This window comes from Curcuma longa, chromosome 6 (genome assembly GCF_044706935.1).
Source record: "Curcuma longa cultivar G26 ecotype Majalengka, Jawa Barat chromosome 6, ITB_CL_G26_1.1, whole genome shotgun sequence".
NCBI lineage: Eukaryota > Viridiplantae > Streptophyta > Magnoliopsida > Zingiberales > Zingiberaceae > Curcuma > Curcuma longa.
The window spans coordinates 5,534,301-5,551,199 of NC_133866.1; the positions used below are offsets into that span (position 1 = coordinate 5,534,301).

Consider the following 16,899-nt stretch of genomic DNA (forward strand, 5'->3'; position numbering starts at 1 on the left):
TTTGATGCATATTAAAAAATCTACATGTGATAAGGAGGATTGTAATGGGTACATTAGACTGTTGGAGAAGATATTACAAAGTTCATCGAGCATACTTGATACACGGAGAAGAACCAGGAATATAATTTACATTTGTCCAAGGCTTTACATTTTATAGTGTTGCGTTATCATATATACAATAATACATATCAAGCATACAGAACCTGAGCACTGGATGGTGTCAAGTCGCTGAACTCCGGCAGCCCATCCACTTCTCGCCACCGGACAGCAAACTTGTGCTTCTTTGTTCTTCCGTCGGCCCTGTAGAAACCTTCATCATCCACCTGGCCTATAGCCACATGAAGCCCTCGGCCAACAACCACAATCTTCGAACCAATGGCAGTTACTGACAGCGGCTTGTGAATTCGCTCGGGCATGGAAGCTCCATCGACGGCATCCCAGGAGTTTGACTCAGGATCGTAGACCTTCAATCGCATCCTCTCAAGCTCGGAGATCACAAACAGATGCCCGGAAATGACGACGCTGGAACCCGTCCACCCTTCTCGCATTCCGACAGACATCGTCTCCCAAATGTTGGATTTTGGATCATAGACCTGCCCTCGAGGGAAGGACACAAATGGCCACACACAACCTTCAGTCACATACAGTCTGCCGTCGAAGACGGCAGAATCATAGGAGGCCATGTTCATGCCCATGCTCGCAATGGGGCACCAATTCCCGCTGATAGGATCGAGTGCCTCGGCCGAGTCGAGCTCGAACTGGTCCGTGCTATACCCTCCGGCGACATAGACCCGTCCATCAATCACTCCGCCGGCGAAGAACGATCTTGCAGTGAGCATCCGACTCATTACCGTCCACCGGTTTCGGTGAATCTCATACTTCAACACCAAGTGGAGGGGGCAATCCATGTCGGAGACCAGCCCCCCGCAGACAAGGAGTGTGCCGTCCGGCGGGATGGCAATGCACCCGAACCCGCGAGGACAAACACGATCCCGGCACGGCATGGCCGGAATAGTGTGCCAAGACAAGTGAGTGAGGTCCAAGACCTGCCATTGGATCTTCCCAGTGCACCTGTGGAAGGCCAAGGTGAAGAGCCAGGGGTCGCTAAACCCTAGAGCCTTCCTCTGGCTGAAGAAGCACTCTTTGTTGGCGAGCAGCCGGTGCCACCGCCGGCAGACCAGACGACACGACACATGGGTGGCCACGGGGAGCCTGAGGAGGCAGTTCAAGGCGACATCATCAGGAAGGCCGGGGATTAGGGGAAGTGACTCCGCGGCTGGTTCTTCGGACACTTTCGACATCGCCGGAGCTGGAAAATAGGGCAAAGGTGAGGGGGTCATGGCCAATCTAAACTTGGGAGTTAACTTCATTTGGGAATCCCCAAGCTTGTGCACAGGAGACAGGTGGGATGAAACCCTAACCCTACGCATGTCTGCCTACCCTCCAAGATTAGAGCAACAATCCAGAATCCCTAACAAATTTGTACTCCTGTCCTCGATCTTGGAGCTCCAAAAACCCTAATCTCTTCTTCAGTCAACAAACCAGAAACTTCAGCAACCCTAAATCCTTCGAGCAACATAGAACAAGAAAACCACATACGGCTGCTACTAACTGAAAAAATTGCAGCTGAAAATAAGAGGAGGAGAGGGTCGAATCTCACAGGAAAATGAGAAGGCGGAGGCTCGTGGAGGATCAAAATCACATCTTGGGCTCTTCTTCCTGCCAAAGGAGGGATCTTGATTGGAAGCGCAATCGAACCTGGAAGAAAAGGGGGAGAAGGAAAAGGCCAAAGGGTTTGTTGAAGTTGCTTTCTTGCTTGAGCTGTCTTATTTATAATGACAAGGTCTCATTGTTTGTGCCAACCAAACTGTCTGTAGAAGACAAGTATTGTTTTGGAGAATTACCAGAAGAATAATAATATTTTGAGGGGAGGAAAATGTTAAAATAAAGGATCATATAAATTAAACAGAGAGGATGAATCATAAATTTCCATGTTTTCAATATGATGATATATATATATATATATTTGGTTCTAAGAGTGAAGTTTAAATTTAATTGAGATGTCTCTGTAGAGACTAGTTTGTTTGTTTTTTTAATTATATAATTTTAAAATTTTATTAAACCATATTAATTGACTTATCTCTTCCTTTATATTTATATGTTTTTTTTTACCCGAAGATATGATTAATAGGATCGTAAACGAGTTAAATTTTATGTTTAAATTTATTTTTTAATTGATAAAATAATCTGAGTCAAGACGACTTAAAATGGATTAAGTTGTTGAGATGATGATTTAAGTTTTTTTATGGGTTTAAGTTTGATTCAAATTTAACTTGAACTTGATTAGTTTAGATATTATCAAAATTCTTAGTTTAAGGTTATTTGATTATTTAAAATTTTTATAATTTTAAATTAATTATTAAATTTAATAGAAGACTGTATATTCATTTTAAAAGTTTATTTATTTATTATATTAATAAGAATTTTATTGATGAATCTGATTTATCAATTTTATTCTTAAATATTATTCATGAACAATTCACTTCAATAAAAAATGGAATTTGTTATCCCAGCGGTTCCACATGATCGGTCTTATGACCATCTGTAAGGAGGTAAATCAGAAAGATACAGTTGGCTACTACGAAGAGGGTATTGCCTCAGCTTCGTCGAGATTCGACCTTTGAGCACTGTAGCAAGTCTGTTCCGCAGTAACCAATTCAATCATGCCCCAAGACATTTATAAACAATTCACGATCCATATTCATGAACATTAATTAAGCGTATTTGCGTATTTAACCTAGTTCATTTAGTTTAATAAGTTATTCAAGATTGTTCATTTAATTGACTATATGTGTATAAATAAATTATTACCAAATTAAATATCAAATTTGTCTATGAATATTTGATTCATTTATGGTCCTACATATTTATGGTCCTACATATGATTGAAGTAGAGGTAATTCTTGCCCCTGGGACAACAGTGAGATGGCTAAGTCTGCCTACAATAAATGATCATGCATTTAGAATTCAAAATTCAACTAGGACAAATTTATAAGAATTTTCTTTTAAATGAATAATAGATTCGAGAATGCTAATTGTTAGACGGTCCTCTTCACTTCTTAATTTATTTTGATAGCTAGTGGAAACTACTCTTGAATTTTATATACAGGTTGAAGTGTTATTGATATTTATGAATTCCATAAAAACTCTTTAAAGTTTACTAATTTTCTAAACTTAAAAATTTTAAATTATCAAAATAGCATTATTTTAAAAATCGCCATATTTCAATGTGATTATACTAGAAAGTATATAGTAAATAGCTTTATTGTTTTATTCGGCTCAATTTCATAATTATTTTAGGATCACAAAAATATTTAATGGCTACTGATAGTTCCAACTTATTTGGAGGAATTTGAAATAACTTGTTTTTGCATGAAAAGAAAATGCCACAAATAGATCCATAATTTTATTTATTTATTTTCAACATAGCAAAACACAAGCAATTAACATTAATCCCAAACTTATATATACATCCGTGAGTCCTGAACAGAAGGGCTCACAGATCAAAATGAAGACAACAAGTGATGTTCTTAGTTGTTCTTCAGACTTGTTCTTCACTAGCACACCTATTTCACTACACAAAATGTGTGTATATACAGCCACCAAAATAGCAAAAGTTTATCCTTTTTGTAAGTTTGGACATTTGCGAGCCCAATGGCCATGCTTGCGGCACTTGAAGCACTTGTTCGAGCCAGAAGATTTTGTTCCCTATGCCAACAGAGGGATCAATCGACGAGGAAGACAGCTTCTTGGGGCAATCCCTGACCCAGTGACCTTCTTCTCCACATCTGAAACACAAGTTTGAGGAAGTCGAAGGAGGCGGCTTTCCGGTTGTGTTTTCAGAGGTATCAGATGAAGATGGCAAGCGGTTGGGACAATCACGGTGCCAGTGACCTTCCTCTCCACATCTATAGCAACGTGAGTTGTCTCTCTCGTTAGACAGTTGGGTGCTCGTGTTCTTGCTAAGCTCCTTGCTAGTCTCTTGATCTATAACAGTAAGTGAATGTTGGGCTGCCCGATCACAGAGCCATTTGAAGAGATCACAACTCTTTCCCTGAGTTGAAGAGAATGCCACAGATAACATTCAGATGGAAAGAATAAGCACAAATGACAATGATTCAGAAGCAGTTTATATTCCAGAGAAATATCGACGAGGGATAGATTAAGTCTTCGTCTAAAAAATGAAACTAAGAGGAATTATTGAATCATAACTGGATGCATCAAAAAGTTAGTTACTTGCACTGACACTATTGACAGCAGTTAGCAAATCTAAAGTGGATTATGTAACTAACAATACTGTGGCAACAAAGAGAAATCATCTTTCTGTAGAAGCAATAAGTGAGTTAGCAAAAAAGGAAGCTTATAGGTCTATCCTAAACGAAAATTCCAATTACATTCTGAGAAAACTATCAGGACCTGAGTCAACTTGCTAATCAGGTATACACACAGACAAATATCCAGGTAGAGAACAATTGGCTGGATCACTAAAATAAGTGGCAAATATTCATTGAGGTTGTCACAGATGAGCCATGTTAACTCATTTACATTATCTTGTTTGTATTTTGATTAAAATTTTCAGTTTTAAGCTTGGTTTTATTTGAGTTCAAAAAGTTGTGATCTAAGTGATAATATATTCTCAATATAATAGACTCAAATAGGGCTAAATCAACAAAATGGTTGATATGTTCCAACATACCTAGCTTCTGCAAGTTTCTTTTCTTTAGAGAGCTTACCCAAGGCCCACATTAACCCTGTTCCTCTAAATACATTATGCCTTGCTCTATTTAATGTAGAGGTTAGTATTTTTCACTCTGGGGTTTTAACTTATGGGTGAATTCTTGGTTCTTGAAGTGTTAAACCTAGTCACCTTCTTCGACAGCAAGTTTCCTAATTATTTGAAGCATAATTTCCCTTCTCCCTTTTCATCTAGCCCTGGATTTGTTTATTACCTTAAGTATTTATGTTCTTTCGCTATATTGCTTATCATGAATGCCTAGTTGAAATATTAAACTCTTTCACAGCGAGCATGCTCTTGCTTTAATCCATGCTTCCCTCTTATACATCAATAATAGCAACATTTTCATGCAGTGCTACAATTGGAAATTTTGAATCTATTAAATGGTGCAAAGAACTTCAAATCTCTAACTCAAAATTTTAAGCTAGTAAAGGTATAAAAGGTACAATTCTAGCCCAGATCTTTGCTTATATGGAAGCAAATTTCAAAACTTACAAGTTAAGGATCAAAACTGTAGCCCTTTTCTGATATCAATTTAAGGACCGAACAAGAATATTCTAAAGAACCAAGTTCAAATTGCGCAGGTGTTAATATCTCAAGCCGATTGTCAAAAAGATTAAAGAATCCTTACATTTTAAATATTGTTCAGAAGAAACATATAGATTTTGCCATCCTTGAACTTAACTAATAATCATTTTCGGCTGTCTTTGAGAGTTAACGAACCAGAATAGAAACATTTTTTTGGCTCTAACCAAATACGATAAAATTTAAAGGAAAATTTTTTACCTAGCATGGTTCAGAGACAATCTCCATATATTTGGTTTCCCAAACATCACCTGCATGGCATGAACAAAGAATAGAACAGGATATACCATCAAAGTTTACTAGATTTAACAACATAGACATTTGATACAGCAAACCAGATACGAAAACCGAATACAAAAAGAATCTGTATGCACAGGTAATTTACAATGATTTTGGCATACCTTAAATACTGGTGTAGAATACTTGTTAGAGGCCTTTTGAGAAGGGGCTGGGCCTGGATTTGGTTGATCGCACCACTTGAAGAAGTAGCAGCCACCATTATTCTAAATGAAAGATTAATCATCAAAGAACCAACTATTGCATAGCAATTAGGGTTCATAAATAGTTCTTAGGCTACCAAGTAGTTGGTTGGATGGGAAAAAAAGACACCTTTTGGATCAATGGCAACAAAGAACGACGAGCTTTTAACACTGAGTGTGTGTTCTTGTTCTTTTTGCAGAGGATGAAATGTTATCTTGGAGAAAACATATTCAATTTTCAGTAAAAGTTTATCTGAGCTTTCATTTCCGATTCCTAACTGGAAAATACCTTAGCAGAGAAACACGAAACAATTGTGAAGGAGAAGCTTGGGGAATTAACGGATACTCACCGGCGTGAAAGGACAAGAATAGAACTTCCGGCCAGGGTTCCTAGCCGTGTTCGAAGTGAGAACCAAACATTTCCCAGATCCACAAGGGCACGCCATGTCCGGCACGCTGCCGTCCTCTGTGACCACGGGAGCCGATCCTCCTCCCACCTCCTCTTCGAGCCCGACATCGCAATCACTGTCCCGGTGCCCTCCCAGGCCGCACCTGGAGCAAGGACCTTTACCGGGTTGGGGGCAAAGCGCGACCTTGTGTGCTCCCTCCTCGGCGGCAGGGCCGCCCGGCGTCGGAAAAGTCGGAGGAAGAGACAAGCTTCCGGCGCTTGACGCTCCCACTGGAGGTCGTGGCCTCACCAGCCTCCTCCACCGAAAGGACAGTAACAGCGTCGTCTTCGACCTCCTCGATCACCTCGGCGTCGCCGCTGCTACCTTTCGTCGCCATAGATTCCCGCAGGGTTCGCGTCTACCTGGCGAAGCGGAAGCGCCGCAACCTGGCGCCGGCTTCGAGGCCGACGGTCCTTCTATCGTTGGTAACGGCTGCTTCACGTTACGAGACATCACGAGCGTTTTATCCATTATACCGATACAACGGAATGTATCGGTCTGAACCCGAAACGACGCAAGATATCGTGTCGTCGGTGGCCTCGTCGCGGCCAAGCGAAGCGATTGCGCATTCGCCTCATCCCCTCCCACGGAAAGCATCGCCGGACCTCGATCAAATCGGCACCGAGCGCCTTCGCACCTACTCGTCACTCTGCAGCCTCTCCGCCAGAGTCCACCGCTTCACGCCGATGAGCGGAGAGGGATATTTTCGCTAGCCTTTGAGCTCGTGCGTGTTGATGGGCGCGCAGAAGAGCATTCAGGCTGGTAAAGGTTAGTTCTTTGCTCGACCTCTGCATCTTATCTGTCTTTTTTTTTTTTTGTAAATCTGATCAAAGATTTGGCGCTCGTTCTGTGGATTAACTCAGCTAAGATTGATTTCAATGTGGATCTCACCCAGAATCTTTGTGGAGCCTTCTTGTTGCCACACATAAGGTCGATTTTAACTCGAATTGCACTACTTGTGAACGTACATTAACATAATGTTATTTTTCTTTGTTTAGGTATTCTAGAAACCCATTTTCACAGGTTTTTGCAAGGTATTTTTCGATTGTTTTGCAAAAAGGTTGAGTTTGCTACTTGGAAAGTTGGCTAATGCTATAGTTTAATGTTTTGGATTGTGTTTGTTGTTTTAGGCTTTCATTGAAGCACCCGAACCTCTTCGGAAGAAATGAAAAGTTGGATATATTCTGGGACAAAGGCCTTGACGATTCAAATATTCTCATTGCATTCAGGCGCCCAAAGCCTGACTGGTTTTGTCCGCAGTCATTTACCTTTCAGGTCAAGTTTTACTTTTCCCTACATTCTCGATCAACTGTTTTATGGTTTCTATATGTATGTTTTACTTGTCAAACTTAAAGGTGTGCCTAAATCATCAATAACAAGCTTGTGACCCCCAAACTATCTGGTATCAGTGGCATGGAGCTGATCCTTTCATTTACCTCTACTTAAAACTTAGTTCGAAACATTTGAAAAATCACTTATATTACATCAAAAAGAGTTTTCTTTGGTTCTCACTACCTCACTTCGTTAACCTCAAATCATTTTTTTTTAGTTTGAACAAAAGATAATTAATTTGACATTTAGTTATATCCAAGTGCTGAAAGTGCTATCTATTATTGTGCACTATTTGGGTCTTCTCTTCATTTTTGGATATCTAACACTTTATTGACCTAAACATGTTTTTTGCTTAAATGTGATTCAGCATTCAGTGGCTCCTGAGATTGCAGTTCATGGGTTGCCTGTTGATCATTTCTCTCGTTCAGAGAGTGGTGATGTCAATCTTTGCCGTTTCTCAGCAGGTGTAGATTTCAATGAGCCTTCTACTTCCCATTGGTGCAGCACCACAAGCATCAAATTTGAGGTGTTCATCAGTTATCATTCTTAAAAAAGATGATTATTGAGATTTAAAGTATATAAACCAATTAAAATCTAATTCTTGCTGCTTTGTATGTTAGAGTATGTGACACCTACTTGACATTGAAGATATTTCTATCAATAATGATAGATAACATTATCAGTTATCCTTTTGGACTTTATCATTAAATTAGGATCCATATTCAGCTTAAGAATTTTCTATTCTTCCTTTTATTCCTAAATTCATTATTTTGTTTGGAGAGCCCTGGACAATAGTATCACATATTATTTCTAATTCATATCTCTATTCAGCATGTTCGTCCTCTCGATAATGATGGTCTCTCCATAAACATGGATCTTGATGGTTTTCCCATAACTTCCAGGTATCTGAAATTTCCTTACAAGGCATCACTCTGGAAACTAGACTTCATTTTGCTCATCAATATTTCCTTGTTATTCAGTGGCAGGTCTTATGATAATATGGTAGTTTTGAAGCAAGAATCACAGTATGCAGTTGCTAATGACAATAATTTTACAAGAGTGAGTTAGATGAAATCGTCATCTATTTCTTCCAAATGTAGTAGTCATCCTAATAGATCTATATCAACATTACTTTGTGTTATTCCCAACTATTTGGGCCATCCTAATAGATCTAATATTCATCAGTTAAATTTTCAAATGGAGCAAGGACTACCTCTTTTGTCCAAATCACTCATTTTCAATCGATTCAAGTTTGTTGCATCCAAAGGATTTAAATTAGGGCCCACTTTTTTGGTCACAAGGTATTTAATTGTTTCATTACCTTTTTTCTTGTTCAGATTTATGGATTATCGCAAACAAATCTTAACAGTCTTCTTTTCAATCTCACAGTCTGACAGGTGGTTCCATTGTAGGGGACATGGCACCATATCAAGCATTTGCGATTGGTGGCATTGATAGCGTCCGAGGTTATGGTGAGGGTGCAATTGGCTCAGGAAGGTCATGTCTGGTTGCTAATGGTGAATTTACTATTCCTATGGTACGTGAATCAAGCTGCTCTGTACAATCCTTTTTTTCTCTGCAAGAAAGAGTTTGCGCATGAAAAATACTTATCATTGTTGATTGGGCTCATGTTATAAGCGGAGGAAGATTCTCAGAACATAATCTTCCACTCTATTTGTTCATATTCGTAAGCTTGGCTAAGTAGCTGAGCTAATCTAGAAGGAAGTTTTATCAAGATAAGTACAAAAACACTTGCAAGAACAAGTGGTTGGTTCATGCACAGCCCTGCCTATGCTAGGTTCTTCTGGATTTTACACGCAAACCGTATATGTACGTTCCGATGCTGGAGCTATCCTTTGCGGCAAAATTTATGTGATTATGATTCTCTTCTGGCTACATCTACAGATGTTAAAATTAAAATTCCTCAGGGAATGTTTAAAGTAGTTAATACATAAAAGTCCTGACCACAAGATGCTATCTAATTGTTTTATGATGTAATCATACAATTACTGTCACTTGGATTTTGTTAATTTCTTCTTGAGAACTCTTACCAAGAACACTTTTTTTTATGGTAGACCAAGGAATTGGAAGGTGCCGTCTTCATGGACTTTGGAACTGACTTGGGGTCTGCTCGTCATGTCCCAGGTATGTGTTTGCCTTTTCGTATCCATCACTGCACTACAATGGAAAAACTTATGTATTTTTGTTTGACTGTAAGGTACCTTGTAATTGCCTAGAGTCTAGACATTGTGACCATAATCCGAAATTCCCATTCTAAATGGAGCTGGACCAAGGGGATCATACATTCATACAAAATATTTCTTCATCACACTTCCGATTCACAATCTGTTTGTATAATCATCTTCACCCGCCAATACATTTTTCACGGATAATCATCTTCTCGATAGATAACATTTGGAATCCAGTGGCACCATAGTTGAGTCTTACAAAGTTTAAGTTGAACAGGCAGAAAACAACAATTCACACATGCTAGCAGACTTGTCGATGTTTTTTGTTCTTTCTTTAGAGATTTTTGTGAATCTATAGCTCATTCTTTGCTGAGAATGAGCTTGCATTTTTATCGCTCGGTCCATGTTGAAGCGTCCCTTGATTGTTTTGGCATAGTTGGGCTCCTACAATGATGTCTTCTTTCTATGAATGTTCAGGTAATCCCGCGCTACGACACCGAAAACCTGGCTCTGGACTGGGTCTTGGCTACGGCATCCGTTTCAACTCACACTTTGGCCAATTTCGAGTCCATTACGCCATCAATGCCTTTCGACAGAAGACCGCCTATTTCGGCATCAGCAATGTCGGATCCTGAGCTCTCACACAATCACTGAGGCAAACATTCCTTCACCTGAAGCCCGAGTGTGAGGGCATCAGCAATGGTTGATCTTTGGATACTCATTTCAACTGTCGACCCAACAATTTTTCTACAATTTAAGCGAGCAAACTGTTCGTGTGGTGTCTTATATCACGAAAAAGAAGAAATCCATGTCTTGGAAACCAGTAGCTTGCGAGCAGTTCTACAGAGGAAAGGTTACTCATTGAAGACTCCAGTTGTTATGCAATCTGCTTTAGATGCGTCTTCTTTTGTGTAATAGAACAGTTTTTCACTCTGGTTTAAGATATTTACTCGATAAATACGATCGACTATGTCTTGGTGGATTAGCTCTGACTAACACTTGGATGGATGCTATGCGAGATGTCTAGAGTCGTCGCGATGACACTTGCAAGTGAAGATGGACTCACATCTCGTTTTGCCATGTTATTTATGATTTATGATAGACAAGAGGTTAAGTTGTGTTTGTATATTTGATGGTGATACTTTGATTGAGGATAATATTTATTTCTGTAAAAAGGTATAATCTGCCACTCTAACGGTCCCACACAGTTGGTCTTACAATTATCTGTGAGGAGGTAAATCGAGAAATTGCAGTTGATCACGACGGATGAGGACATTATCTTGATTTTGTCGTGTAAGGATAATATTCATGAGAGTACAAATATATGTATACGACACTATTCCTTAGATAGTTATCGATATTTCATCATATATAATTACTTACCTTTGGACATGTATATGTTTTGTGCCCTTATATATATTTACCTTCATTAAAAACTATTTACTCGATAAATTCATATATATATATATATATAGAAATTATTGTTTGCTTTATATTTTTCAATCTCATTCTCTAGAAAATGAGAAGTTATTTTTTAAGAAAAATAAAAAATAATAAAATATCATTCTCTAGAAGATGGATGTTGAAGTTTCATCTGATGAAGAAGAGTCTTCTGATGAAGAAGAAACACGTATGTCTTTATCTTATGAAGAAGAGTTTTCTGATGATAAGTACATGGGAGGTGCGGCTTTGCAATAGAAGATATATACTATGTCATTTTATAATGTTTGTAAAGGTTGTGTGAAGTTGGTGGATAGTTTGTATAGTTGAAAAAGCTTTTATCCTATAGTGTGATACATGTAAAGAGTTTGAAGTCATGTAATGTTGTATTATAGAAGATAAGGTTTGACCCCTTTTAAAATGATTTTTCTTTTTTAAGGAATAAATATTTTTTTACTAAAAAAAACATTGCCAACAGAAGATGAATGATGGTAAGGTATTTTCTTATATTGCATATGAGAAGTTAGATTTAACCCCTTCTTTTTAATTTTTTCTTTTTCATGAATAAGATGGTCTTTTTATTAAAAAAATTATTTTGTTTATAATTTTTCATATTAATAAACCAAACGTATTTTTCAATTTTCTTTTTTAGAAAATAAAAAATAATATATCATACAAAATATATTTTCTATTTTCTAAAAATTAAATAAAAAAAATAAAAAAACAGAAATAGAAAATAAAAAAAAAAAGAAAATAGAAAAAAAATTTCAAACTAAATGTATTTTTCTAATTTTTTTTCTAGAAAATAAAAAATAATATATTATACCAAACACACTTTTTATTTTTTTAAAAATTAATCAGAAAACAAAAAAACAGACAAAAAATAAAAAATAGAAAAAAAAAAAAATTCCACACCAAACACTATATATATATATATATATGTATTTGAATATTAATATTAATAATAAAATAATTATAAATATATTCCTTTTTAAATGGTATATTTATATTTAATATATATCTGTTAATTATCCGATGAATTTTCATGTTTGTCAGTCCGCTCGAGCACCAATTTCAACTCCCACGTGTCAATATCTTGGTCATCTCATTGCTGTTGGTCGAAATCCTGGCCGTTCCGCTTTCTTCGCCGCCTCATGCCGCCTACAAATACCGACGCGATCCCTGGGCCCCTCTCCATTCCTCTCCTGCGCCTTACTCCAGCAACCGCTCGCGTCGCGCCGGTGCCCTAGATCGCCCGTCGCCTCGCCTCTCGATCGCCGCCTTCCTTGGCTAGATCTTCCTCCGGGGGAACTCCGCTTCTGTTGCGACGATGTATAGATCGGCGCCCAGGGAAAAGGTGAGGAATTTCCCTTTTCCTTTCAGGTTTCAGATCTGCTCTCTTAATCGATGCGATTTTTTGAAGAATTGATGGGGTTGGCCTTGTTGTTTGTTTTTGGGGGATATTTTATCTGTTTTTCCTTGATTTTGATTGTATTTTTGTTCGATCAGATTGGCAATTAATGCGTGATCTAGTTCTTATTTCTAAATATTGAAAATTTTGGTTGAGAAAATTGGGCGTTTCGTGTTATAGAACGATTAGGTCCTTTCTGGACCATGAATTTGATCTTTATCAAAAAGGAAGTAACATTTTTCCGAAATTGTAAAGGATGCGTGCAAAAAGGAAAAATTTTGTCTCCAATTTTGTTAAGCCATTATAGGAAGAATATAGTTAACCATATCATCCGGTTAAAGTCAAGGTGGATTAAGAAATGATAATAGTAGGATGTCTTTTAGTTTTATATTTGATCTCTGGTTATTTTTCAATATTTTAACCATCTTGATTCAATATGAGTTTTTTCTTATTGATTCCCAATAATCCTAAAGTCCCATCAGTTTGTACCCCTTTTTTATGCAGTCTGAAATAGATTTCACATAAAACAAATTGTGAGCCATTATTAAAATTTGCAAAAAAAAAAAAAAAGAAGTGAAAAATGCTTTTCTGGTTGCTTCTCTCAAGTGTTTACCTTATAGTGTTTATATAAAACTGGATATTTGCTAATTCGTTAATTTTTTTGATGATTTGGCAGTATTTTCATCATAGGAGTGAAGGGTATGATGAGTATGAAGAAGACTATGATGAATATGAGGAGGAAGCATCAGAACATGATAGAGAAGAGGAGCCCAAACCTCGAAAGCCCACCAAGGAAGAACAAGATTTTCTTAAATTGAGAGAACAACTGAAGGACCAGATTAGAAAAAAAATGAAACGAGAAAATGCGAGTGCATTTGGATGTTCTTCTCAAAGTCAACAGAGTAAAAGAACAAATAATGGTAACAAGTAAGTAATTCCATATTTATTCTTGATCAAGAACTTCTGATGCAATCTCTATGTTTTGATTGTGTTGAAATATGTGGTTGGATAAAATTGTTGGGGCTTGCTTATAACAATACTGATTCTTTGAACTATGATTTTTGTATATCTGTGTTTATCACAAACTGAACACTGGATACAATAGTTGTATTTTACAGTGCCTTAGGAGGGAGACCAGCGATGAAATTTTTGTTATTTTCTTAATCTGTGCACAGAGTTGTCTCTTATTCTCATCGCTTCATGTGCCCCTTTTGCTTGTGTTAAAATACGACAAATGTACACATTGACTACTCCATCATGTATTATTACTTTGGAAATTAAAGCAAGTTCTTATTTATATTTTGACTCAAGAAAATCCATTCTTATGCATATTGTAATACCTAGCCTCTTGATCTGGAAAATACTTTTATTTTTATATTTAAGTTTTAATCCTCCATATATATTTCCACTTTAGTCGCTATAATCTTGTCTATTACAAAATTGAATAGTTCTGATGTTTTTTTGTCAATGCCATACTTCTCTAGATTTGGCTCCTTTTTCGGTCCTTCAGAGCCTGTCATTGCTTCAAGAGTTATCGAAGAAAGCAAGTCCATTAGAGAGACAAAGCATATTATTGAAAACAGATCAAGTTCTGTTATTGTAAGTTTCAGGCCCTTATTTTTTATTGTCTCTTGTTTCTATCTGACTGTTAAGGCATTAGTTTGATTTATGTAGCATAAGGATTAATAGTATCAGTAAAAGATTAACTTGATCCTTTTTTCTGCAGCCGAAAAGAGAAGGCTCATCCTCGGCTGCAACTATATCGAATCATCAGCATTGTCAACAACCAAAAGTTGTAAATGAGGTAGCAGCGGTTTGACTTAACCTCATTGTATGCTATTTGTAATGTTACCGACAAGTTATGGTTATATATGCTAAAACATCTATTTTGCAGATAAAAAGGAAAGCACAAGCGCTAAAAGACATGCGTGATTACTCTTTTCTATTGTCTGATGATGCTGATCTTCCTGATGCAAAAGAGGAGAATAGACCTAGGAGTTCGGCTCCAAAAGCTAGTATGAACCCTGCTTAGGTTGACTTATGGAGGCTTAAGCACTTTCATTCACGAATGATTTGTACTCATGTTTTCTGTTTCAATGGCAGATGGTCAGCCTGTTCAACGACCATCACCAGCGCATAGCAAGTTGCCAATGAACAAATCTGTAAACTCAGCCTCCATTTCCAATGGATTGAGGAAAACAGATCCAAGCAAACAACTTATGCAAAGAAAGACTGGGCCAACAAGAGAAGCTCCAGTCAACCGACCAAAGCCAGCTTCAGCAGAATCTAAGACAGGCATGGTTGGAAATGCTTCTGGCAAGTCTGTAGGGAATAATACGATGCAGCGTAGGGTTCCCGGGCAGGTTGTCGGTTCAAATAGGTCTGTGCAGGTTGTCAGTTCAAATAGGCCTGCGCAAGTTGCCGGCTCAATTAGGCCTGCACAGATTGTTGTTTCAAATAGGCCTGCACAAGTTGTTGGTTCAATTAGGCCTGCGCAGGTTGTAGGTTCTAATAGGCCGCCTAGCAAGGTAGCAAATGATCCAAGATTGAAGAAGGATATTTCAACTGTAAGACAACAACTTCCACCCCAAAGGCATCACCCTGAACAGAGAAGACCTACTCAAGGAACTGATCAGGCCAGAAAAATAGTGAAGCAGCCAATGCCTCCTCCAAGACCACAGGTTCTATTCTCTTCCTTGTCAACAATCTCATAATTGACTTCTCATGTCCTCTTGACGATGTATACATACTGATAACTTTTATGATTATTTTGGCATTGTCATGTGCTTATTTCATTCCTGACAGCATTTTTTTGATTTGGTGCAGCCTTCGAAGCAAAACTTGTCCCGCAGCAACTATGATGAACGCCCAAAAAAGAGACCTGCACCAAGGAGTTTAAGTGACGATGACGAAGATGATTATCGAAGTCTCATCAGGGGAATGTTTAGGTATATAATTGAAAACAGACCAAGTAATTTTGCTGCTTTCTTTATTTTGTTGCTGCAAGATCTAGTTGCTGTTTTCTTCAGTCTCATCAAGTAATTTTGCCGTTTTCTCTGGCTGTGCAATAACTCTCTTCGCATCTTTTATGCAGGTATAACCCCAACAAGTATGCAGGGGATGATGAAGATGACAGTGATATGGAAGTTGGTTTTGATACGATACAGAGAGAAGAGAGAAGAAGGTACACAGTTTATTTCTTTACCCATAATTTGGATTAGTGCAAGCTAAGGTTTGTTTATTCCACTGATTTGCCAACAATCATCCCTTTTGGACAATGTCTACAGCTCCTTCATTGCCAAAAAGGAGGATGACGAGCAGCTTCGCCTAATCGAAGAAGAAGAGGAGCGCGAAAGACAACGGAAACAAAGAAAAAAAGCACGCATGGGCTAGTTGATGCCCCAAGGAGTCAAAATGATCTCTGCAGTTTATCGAGCAGATCATCCCAGCCCTGCCCATACAAGGATGACTGTTCAACCATTCAGCAAGCACATTCTTGTTTTGGCTTCTGATTCATGTCTTGGAGAGCAGCTCCGTGCCGTCATGAAGATCGATTGATCTATTCGTTCGACATTAACAGAAAATTGGGTTGATTTTGTTGCATGTTGAAACGATACTTAATTTCAGTGTTATTAGCCATTCATCATCATCATCATCATCGTTAACGATCCGGTGACTGGCATTTGTTGGTTGTGGAAAAAGGAAATAATGGTTTCAAAGGATTGAAATCATTTTAGTAAAGCAAGGAAGAATAAAAAGATAATTTCCGGCGACTGGCCGTCTCTTGTGCCATAGTATTTGTGATAACTAGAGATTGTTTACCTGTTTTGGAATGAACCAAATTATCAAATTAAAATTGGTTTTTCTTTGTTTAATTCTGACTGGTCTGCAGGACACTGACGTCTATTTGAAATTTGATTGACAATATGCCATTTTAAAATAATATCAAATAAATACAATTTGGAATACTTAAGATGAATATTTTTTTAAAAAAAAAGATAACAAAGTTCTATATTATAATGAATATTAAATCTGAATTTTGTAAAATTATTTTTAAAATATATAACAAAGTTCTGACATTAGGCCGGTTTAATATTGGTTCCCGAAGATTCTCCCTCAACAAGAAATTGAATGATTTTTGTACACCACAAATCATTTCAATTGTAATTTTTCACTCGAGAAGAGATGTGATGAGATTGTAAAAAATAAAATGAACTTA

At 37.7% G+C, this 16,899-nt stretch overlaps 3 protein-coding genes and 1 pseudogene across 3 annotated transcripts; 2 read left to right on the forward strand and 2 right to left on the reverse strand.

Moving 5' to 3' along the window:
- Positions 1-105: 105 nt before the first annotated feature.
- Positions 106-1,780, reverse strand: LOC141830820 (F-box/kelch-repeat protein At1g30090). The gene is made up of 2 exons (XM_074718253.1): positions 1,661-1,780; positions 106-1,527 (listed from the first exon to the last, which is right to left on the reverse strand). Exon 2 carries the CDS (start codon positions 1,428-1,430, stop codon positions 189-191), a length of 1,242 nt encoding a protein of 413 aa, XP_074574354.1. The 5' UTR covers positions 1,431-1,527; positions 1,661-1,780; the 3' UTR covers positions 106-188.
- Positions 1,781-3,468: 1,688 nt separating this feature from the next.
- Positions 3,469-6,727, reverse strand: LOC141831157 (uncharacterized; annotated as a pseudogene).
- Positions 6,728-6,852: 125 nt separating this feature from the next.
- Positions 6,853-10,955, forward strand: LOC141830768 (outer envelope protein 39, chloroplastic-like). Its single transcript, XM_074718193.1, has 11 exons — positions 6,853-7,076; positions 7,172-7,238; positions 7,307-7,342; positions 7,439-7,583; positions 8,008-8,166; positions 8,472-8,542; positions 8,621-8,699; positions 8,826-8,941; positions 9,030-9,177; positions 9,716-9,785; positions 10,307-10,955. Exons 1-11 carry the CDS (start codon positions 7,043-7,045, stop codon positions 10,462-10,464), a joined length of 1,083 nt encoding a protein of 360 aa, XP_074574294.1. The 5' UTR covers positions 6,853-7,042; the 3' UTR covers positions 10,465-10,955.
- Positions 10,956-12,486: 1,531 nt separating this feature from the next.
- LOC141830816 (uncharacterized) lies at positions 12,487-16,321 on the forward strand. Its single transcript, XM_074718248.1, has 9 exons — positions 12,487-12,626; positions 13,357-13,607; positions 14,165-14,279; positions 14,407-14,484; positions 14,575-14,695; positions 14,784-15,361; positions 15,507-15,628; positions 15,775-15,864; positions 15,968-16,321. Exons 1-9 carry the CDS (start codon positions 12,600-12,602, stop codon positions 16,071-16,073), a joined length of 1,488 nt encoding a protein of 495 aa, XP_074574349.1. The 5' UTR covers positions 12,487-12,599; the 3' UTR covers positions 16,074-16,321.
- The last annotated feature ends 578 nt before the right edge of the window (positions 16,322-16,899 follow it).